The 9,383-nt window shown below is 29.9% G+C and overlaps 1 protein-coding gene across 4 annotated transcripts in view; it reads right to left on the bottom strand.

Annotated features, from left to right (window-relative positions):
• Positions 1 to 5,538: 5,538 nt before the first annotated feature.
• klar (klarsicht) overlaps positions 5,539 to 9,383 on the bottom strand; it is a 289,070-nt gene continuing 285,225 nt past the window's right edge. For all 4 annotated transcript variants that reach the window (XM_040724997.2, XM_040724998.2, XM_040724999.2 and 1 more), the window contains one exon: positions 5,539 to 7,048. In XM_040724997.2, coding sequence (XP_040580931.1) covers positions 6,769 to 7,048 — 280 coding nt within the window. In that variant the 3' untranslated portion in view covers positions 5,539 to 6,768. The remainder of the gene's footprint in view (positions 7,049 to 9,383) is intronic.

The raw sequence follows: 9,383 nt of genomic DNA, 5'->3' as shown, positions 1-9,383 counted from the left end.
AAACAGTTGCAACATTTGACAAGTCGATTCAAATACAATTTTTAGAAGAAACTATTGATTAGCTCAATCATTTGGTGTGTTACATTTTGGCGTGTCCAAGCCAAACATGCTCTGAGCCATTGAGCCAAAATTGTCACAACTGTCCCCGTCTCCTCTACTATATAATATTCTTATTGAATTGTTTGTGTGAATCACAATCATTATCACCAATCTGTAACTGGTTTGTTCACTCCTTTTCCTACCATATATTTTCGTTTGTGTTTGTCTATTATGAGTCTCTTTCTTCTCTTCTCATAAATTTAAAGAAAAGCTTTTAAAGTTCCTTTTATTCAAATGAAAATTATGTATAGATTTATAAAGTACACACATAGCTATGCGACAAAACACATCCCATCAATAACAACAAGCCACCTTACACAACATATTATGTATGTAATACCTGTAATATACAAATACATACACCATATAAGAACTTAAAATTCTTTGTTCATTCCCCCCCCCCCCAACTTTGGACTTTTTACTCATAATATAATATGTAATATGTTTAATAGAGAGCGGTAAAAAAACAAAAACAAAAAACCAACTAATTGCAATTATACTAATATTTTATAATACCTCTAAATTCTTTATTTTGTAGAAAAGGGGTATTCTTTAACAAGAGGTTACAAAAAAAAAAAGTTTTCTTCTTCATTAAATGAACGTTATTTTTATGTAGAAACTTTTAACAAATTTATTATGAGATTAATTTGTATTCTCCTAACATTTTTCCATCTTTTTTTTTTGGGGGGACAGAGTGACTATTTTGGTGAAGGAAAGGGGGAGGGGGAGAAGGGTTCAAAGGAGACACTCTCTTCAAAAAATAAAACAATTCAGACTTATAGTCCATATTTCTTTATTTCCTTTTTACGTCTTCTGCAACATCAATGAATAGGCAATGAATGTCTGGATTATAGAGCATTGTCACGTGATGTCAGCCATTTTGGGGGCCTAAACAACCAGTTTTATAAAAATAAAAACCCTTTTTTCATATATATATCTATATATATGAAAATAGAGAACTATTTGCAATCAAAATGGGACTGACAAATAAAAGGACTTATACCTAACCGTACGTTCAAAAAGGAGGATGGCATTTCAAATTTCGAACCTATATTTACTGTTTGAGAAAAATAATATATTTAGCTTGTTTGTGAGAGGGATAATGGTTAGAGGTACTTTGTGTATTTAGTGTTTTTTTGTTATTCAAATTTTTGTATAAAAAATGAAATGAAGTGCTCAAAATACTTGAAATGTTGAGAATGCCATACGGTGAAAATGTTCTGAGTATTAAAAAAAATTTATAAATGGTAAACACTCTGTCAAGATGGCCGAGAAGATGCCAATCACGAGCCTCGCTCTGAACGCTCAAACACGTTGAAGCAGTGAAGAAATTTTATTTTAAAAATAGTCGAATGACTATCTGAAAAGTTACTGAGAATATTGCCGTTAATTTTTTTTTAATATTTAGTGCATGAGACGAGTATCAGAAGAGTTTGCTCCGAAATTGCTTAATTTTGACAAAAAGAATCGGCACATGAGCATCGCTAATGAGCTGTTGAAAGACATTAATGATGATACTGATTTGCTCAACAGGGTCATAACTGGAGACAAATCATGAGTATATGGTTATGATATCAAAACCAAAGTCTAATCTTCCACTGGAAGAGCCTAATGGAGATAGCAAAAAAATCGCATAACACTTCTTAAAAAAACCTAAACATATTATATATCTAAGCCAGTAAATATGTGTTCCTGCAGAATGTACTAACATAAAAAAATTGAGCATACGAAATTGACGTTACCCGCAGAATTTGAAAAGTCATTTTACTTTTTGAATGCAACTCGTATATTAAAAATCTATCCCTCCATTTCCTAGTTTTACAGACTGTTTTTGCGTTTAATTTCGACCAATTGCACAGAATTCAATCATTTGTTCCAAGGGAATTTCGTCTTGTCCTCGATGTTGTTGAATTCTAGAACCTCATTTGAGGCCAAAACGTTCCTAAATTAAAAATAAATAAATCAAACACATAACTGAATTCATATTGGGGCACTAATTGGTTGACCATAAACTATTGCTATCATTTTTAGGATATCTCAACTTATCTTAGAAATATAAAATAAAAATCCCACATGTCGAGTGGGCGTTTAGAATAATTATGAATATGTCAAACAATGCACAATTGGGATATTTTTTTTGGAGTTTTGGTCAAGATTGTTTTTAGATTGGCATACTACTTTGTAGGCTGTGCACCCAATGCATGCTACTCAAAAATTAAAGATATTAGTTTAATTGGCAATATGTCATCCTTAAAGTCTAATATTTAATCTTAATATTTAAAAATAGAGAAATTCAGACGGTATATTCAAATATATAGATAAAATTCTCTGAAACACCATTATTCATAATTAAATATGGAGTTTGTAAGCTTAATTCTGCTACATGTAAATATTTGAGTTACGACAATTTGCCCCTCATCCTATTTTATATTCGTCCTTTCCCACATTTATTTACTTAAAGAAGCTTAGAACCCTCTAAGTTACATAAGGGAGTATTTTTTGTAGGAGGGCATTCAAATTTTTCCCGAATATTTGTACATATTATTTTCTTTTAAAAGATTTTCTTCACCGTTTTTTAAGAAAGAAATTCTTTGATACCGGTTTTTTTACCGAAATATATTTTGGGGTGGCCTTTTTAATAAAACTTTTAGTAATATTTGATGAATTAAAATAATGTTAAGTCATTAATAAAATTACCATTTTAGAAAAGGCCAAAGTATTGTCAATAGCTATGGATATTTGTATTTATTTCCGAAAAATGTAATTTTGAAATTTAATTTATGATATTTTTTTGCAAAAAATTTATTTATTTGTAAATTTCTGTGGATTTTGGATTTTTTTCGGAAAAATTTAATATTTGAAATTAATTTTTGAAATTTTTTTGCAAAAAATTTAATATTTAAATTTTTCAGAAAAATTTAATATTTAAATTTTCAGAAAAATTTAATTTCGTATGAATAGCTATGGATTTAAAAAAAAATCAAAAATTAAATTTTTTGATATATTATATTCTCAAAAAAATTTCAAAAACCAAGCCTCTCTGGAATATGTACTCTTTGTTCTGCCTAACTAAGCTAAACAGCGGTGGAGTCGGAACCATGTGGGCCAAGGAGCCATTATCCACTATCGAGGAATTTCTATAGCAATACCCTAAATATTTTTCAATGTCGACAAAATTTATTAATTTTTTTATTATTTGTCTTTTATGGAAAAAAAATCGTTTAAATTACTCTATAATTATACGAAAAAAAGTTTTTTTAGTCAAATTTCGAGAGACAAATATTAGGAAAAGAAAATATCGCGAGGAATAAGGATTTACTTCCACAGTTGAAGCAGGAATGGACGAAACCAGAATCTGATATATGCAACGAAATTTTGAAAATTTAAGACAATGTGCCTATAAATGTTCAGATATTTATAAATCAAATTTTATATATAGCCTAGTACTTGGTAGCTCCAAAAATGGAGTGAAGAAGGATTCACCCAAATAATTGTGTTTTTTTTTAGGGTCATTAATAACTTGGGAAATGTTATTAAGGGGTTACGGCACCAGAAAGGTTGGGAACCACTCACTCATATAAGGAGTGAATATCTTTGGGTCATTTAGGAAATGACATTTATGTATCTCAATTTCTCTAAAATGCTCATTTATGCATATATATGTTACATAGGGTCATTCATTCATACAATAAATGTCTGTAACGATATGCGTATGTAATTTTCAGATTGTTCTCGAGGGATCCACTAAATAGATTTGTATCTGGAGCTCTCTATTATAATGGCTTTTGATGATAAAGGTCTGAATTATTATAGAACAATAAAAAATAAATTAAAAGTTTTTCCTTCACATACTACATATGGAAAGAGAAGAGGAGATATATTTGCATTTTGAGTGGTTGGTTCAAAAAACTCATTGACTGACTGACTAAAGCACAACATAACATCGTTACTCCCATCATGCCATGTTATTGTAGCTTGTCTAACACAATAATAAGAGCCTTATAGAAACCTTAGTTATAATATTATTTCTTCATTAACATTTTCATGGAAAAAGTGATTGAAAAAGACAGAGTAAGAAAATCATGATCAACGCCTCATATTGAATTTATGGGCCTAAAACATGATTTATACAGAACATACCAATGTATGTATTCTATATTGTAGACCCAAACATGTACCTATCTACCTTCTTCATTTAAGGAGCAAGTAACTACTCATCCCTCCATCCCGTGGATATTTATCTACCTACAAGGTATGTACTAGTGTTGGATTCGAGTCTAATGTTCGAGCTCAGTTTTTGAATATTTTAGTACAATATGTACACTTCTTTTAATAAGACAACTCTGTAGTTGTCTTACACTGTCTTTCTGAGTACTGATACTAGAAATGTATATCTATGATTTCTTGCGAATGTTTCGAGTTTGATGAATAATTGAATCTAACACTAATATGTACATAGTATTCAAATTCAAATAATGGTTTGATTAGATTATTGAATATTCAAGTGTCAGGTATTTGTATATATCTTTTTATGTTTTTCGCCAAAGGAATCCCCTTGAAGCTTCTATCTAACGGTAAAATAACCATGTAAACGTGAAAACACGTGACATAGGAGATGCCATTTCGAAATTCGGTATTTTGACGCCATTACTTTATTTTATTGTCTTTTAAAAATAGTGAAAGAGAAATGTCTTCTTCTTTTTTAAAACGTCATACAAAGAATTTTAAATAAAATCATATTCCCAAATTTGTAGTCATTGCAGAATTAATTATTAATATTTGGGAATAATTGAACTTTTTCTTACTGAAAAATTATCATTTCCTATCAGATCAGATGTTCTCTTTTTTGCCCCTTACGTATATCACCATTACTTAAGTTGACAATTTTTAACAAAATGTTGTGGAAATGTTTTGAATACTTTTTTTCGTAATAAAAAGACAACTCACATATTTCTTTGAGCACCTTTTTTTGATACCAAAATATTATATTTATTTCATTGATAAAATTGATTAAAAATCTTGTCCGTCACGCCTATTCAAAAGTTTAGTTTAACTCAGAGCGAGCCTAGGTGAAATATCATTTTCTTTTCTTTTTTCAATTTTTAAATATGAGCCCTTTTCTAGAAGAGATAAATAAATTTATGATAAATCTATTCCTTGCAGTACCCCTATTTTTGCATCATCAAGTGCAAGGTAAGGCAAATGACTCTTAAAAATCTGTTCTGTCTTCGTTTACTACTTGGCTATATGGATGAAAAAGAAAATTACTTGTTTTCTTTCAAGCTGTTAAACGTATGGAAAAATCATTATTTTTTCCACAAATATCAGCAAAAGAAGTTACTCAGTTACTTTTTTTTTTTTTTTAATTTCCTACCCAAAATCCGTCAAAATCTTCGACTTTGACAAATTTTGAATTAAATTTTCATAAATTAGGGACTCTTTTATATTATTATTATTATACATGACAAATTTTTTTATTTATTTTTATATTTTTTAAAAATGAAAGTAATGTTTTACAATATTCTTCTTATTTTTGTAGGCGGCAATGTTTCAAATAATATGCAAACGTAGGTAGTAGTATTATTATTATATAAGAAAGTAAGTAAGTAAGTAAGAGCACTATACAAAAGTGTATGGAGGGAAACCCAAGAAAGAAATTTAGATTTTTATGATGTAAATATCTTATGAAAAAGTATTATAATTAAGGATTAAGAAGAAGAGGAAGTTAGGGATTCGTGTATACAATGTAGTTACTTAGGGGACTAGCACAAATTATCATAAGTACATACATATAGGTATATAAAAAGCATACTATGTACACACCAAATATTTATAGTAATACAGCACCAAGATGATAGCGGACGCAAAAAAGTAAAAAAAGTCACATACAAAAATATGATTGATTTATGGAGGCATAAGTATAATTGGTAATGTTATAACATGGATGAGGAAATTCTAAAGAAGCTGATGTTGCAATTTTATAAGAAAGAATAAATGTATACGTAAAAATTACTTGTAGTTTGTTTTGTTTTGTTTTTTGGCAAATAAAGAAGTACAAAATTCGAGAAATGATTCGAAAGGAGGGAGGATATTGTTTTGCTTATTTGTTTTAAAAAGTGAGATCAGACTATATTTATGTATGGTTTGTTTAAAGTGTACGTTTTGATTCCTCACTCATCAAACGGCAGTTTTAAAAGGGGGGGGGGGATAGAAACAAACAAATATGGATGATTTCGTAGTGTGATTCAATTAAACGAAATGAAAGAGAACAAAATTAAAAAGAATGAATATCGAATAATTTTGCAACAAAAAGGACATTTCAGGGAGGAAGGAAATTAAAGACGGCTTTTTGTTCATATTAAAAATCAGGTACATAAAAATGATTGTAGCAATATACAAACATAGTACTATAAGTAAACGTAGAATAAACATAATAGACTTAAGTATATCCACTACTAACAACAAATAGGTTAGAGAGAGAGCGATATAAAGAAGACGGAATATCGATGATGATTATTTGAAAATAAATGTCTAAGGATACTCTTTTCTTCTAATATACAAATATTTCTTCATTTCTCCCTTCTCTTCGTCCACCAATGTTTATTTATAGGGAGTAAAGAAGTTTTGCTCATAGAGGAGTATAAAAAAAGTGTATAGAATGTTCCTGAATTAAATGGGTGGTGGTCCATTCACATATCGAAGCTGTGGAGCAAGGAAAAATGTATTGGAGGAGTCGCAGCACGTGGGCTCCATGATCCAAGTCAGGAACCACATGAGAAAGAGTCCAATCTGCATAGGCACAGCAGTCCGAAGTACACGACTTTTCCAACTTCTTTTGCGTCCACTATTCTTATTAGAAGAGCCTCCCCTTGAAGAGTTGTTATTAAGACTATGTGAAGTAGCCGAACCAGTTCCCGTGGAATCACAATGACGATGATTTATTCTGGACCTATAAAGACAAATATAATATTAAATATTAATGCGAGAGTCAAATACAAAAATCACTTTGAATAAATCTCAACAAAATATATTTTTTTAACTTCATAAACGTGTATTTCTTGATCATATAATTTTCGTCAACTATGGACTCCATATTCAAATTTCTGGTATGAGTTAATGCATCCAACTATAGTTAAAAACATACACTTGATTTAAGAGACTTTATTAGGCCCATATCAAATAGGTACAATCCATTATATTATGTTTCTTTGATTACGTATTTATTAATCAATGGTTTATTAGCTAAGGATTCCCAAGATTGTTGACTCTTTGTTGTACATCACAAATCATAATAGAAACCCAAAACAAATTAGAAACCAAAGTGAAACATAACATCAGAAAGGAATTAAGGGAAATTGGAGTTGTTTGCCTTTAAAAATTTTTTGAAACTGTACATATTCTCACACTTTTGGTATAGGGAGCAGATTCAAATTGTGAAGAATCATATTAAAAATATCGTGTTTGAGGAGAGTATAGCTGCCATAAGCCATTGGCTGTAAGAGGGGATTCTTGGGCATTGTGTATGGCTTACATATTACATTTGATTGGTTTTGGAGTAGGTATAAGTGGTCACGTCGTTTTTTATTTAATATGATATTACTCTATCACTTATAAGGGGACATTTTGGTACCTTTTTAAAGTACAATTTTCAATGCCTTCAAAGTATTAAAGAGACTGTTTTATTAGGAGAAATAGTACTAATTATTATAGAAATAGTACGAATGTGTATAATATGTAATTTAGACTGAATTTTGAAGAAAAAAAAACCACATTTTAGCTCTTGCGCTTTTACTCATACTCTGGGGTCACAGATGATGCAGTGTGTAACATACATATTTTATGCATAAATTGTGGAGTTTGCATATTTAATTCTTATTTATAAAAATAATATATTTTATTAATTTAAGCTCCCGTGAAAAATGTTTCATTATGATGATTATAATAAAAATGATAATCATAGTAAATATAATTAGACGAGGAGGAGGAGGAGGGTGGGGTGTAGATGAGAAAATTCGTTATTAAGGAAAAAGTTGATCAACATGCTAATGTGCATACGTATATTATAAATTACGTACAATTGCAAGAATATAATGTGTACAACATTTATACAATTAACAAAAGAAGAAGTGGGTAATAGCGAGGGAATTAAAATAATACTACTACATAGGACTAGTAGTCTCTCTCTTTTCCCCCAGAGTGGTGGGGAGAAAAAACAATGCAATGCAGTAGCACCTCTTTCCCTCCCATGTTCCTTCTACTAGGGTAATGGTGGGAAGAATAAATCCTTTCTCTTATTTACATACTTGCATATTAAATAGGGACCCCAAAAAATAAGCAAAGGTCTATTGTTCTTGTCTCATAATGGAATATTAACATATATATATATATGGATATATGAGTGTATATCTTTTAATATTAGATATTCTAAATGAGTAACGCAAAAACATACTATAATAAAATACAGAAAAAATATTCTCATACCCAGGGAAAATGATTAAAAGAAAAAGAAGAAAAAACTAAATGAATGGTGGGGGAATGAACTTTTTTTATTCCCTCTCCTCTGCTCTTTTCATTAATTGAAGTATAAGTATACGGACGTATTAATGCAGATATCTGTATACTATACCCATATACATATGTAGAATTCATATACCAAATAAATGTACATTTATATCCAAGACAAAAGACAATGAGAGGGGTTTTTTTCCGTCAATGCATCCTCACATTCTGTAGTAGTAGTATTACGTAAAATTATCATAGGCTGATTATGAATTGTTTTATTTTTCTTCTACAATTTATGGTTTTCGAAATAAAGGAATACATAGATACGTGTGTATGTAGTCAAAAGTCCGTTATAAAAACATTTTATTTTAATTTTTCTGTTGGAAGGATCAAGCAATTTCTTGTTGGTGGTTTGGTTTGGTTCGACTATGCAAATGAAGACTCTATTTTTCCTGGGTTCTTTATTACTAATATTATTATTTATAGAAAAACCAGCGGGTGCAAAATTATGATGATTTCTAGTCCCCATACATACATATGTATATTTAAGTGAAGAAGAAGAAGATGATGATGGTTTTATCTGATTGAAGGCTTTGAAGACGAAAGGAGCAACAACCAGCATCCCTTTAGGTACCTAGACCCCTAGATATATTTGTTCCTTGCTGTATACTTAAAGAAGCTCAGCATGAATGAGAGGAGGAAGAGATATAAAGGTACTTATTCAGTATTTCGACAAATTGGTATGAATATCTATTATAATATATAGATGTGTATAAAGTCCA

This window comes from Lepeophtheirus salmonis, chromosome 14, assembly GCF_016086655.4.
Source record: "Lepeophtheirus salmonis chromosome 14, UVic_Lsal_1.4, whole genome shotgun sequence".
NCBI classification, from domain to species: Eukaryota; Metazoa; Arthropoda; class Copepoda; order Siphonostomatoida; family Caligidae; genus Lepeophtheirus; species Lepeophtheirus salmonis.
This window is presented reverse-complemented; position numbering and strand designations above follow the sequence as displayed.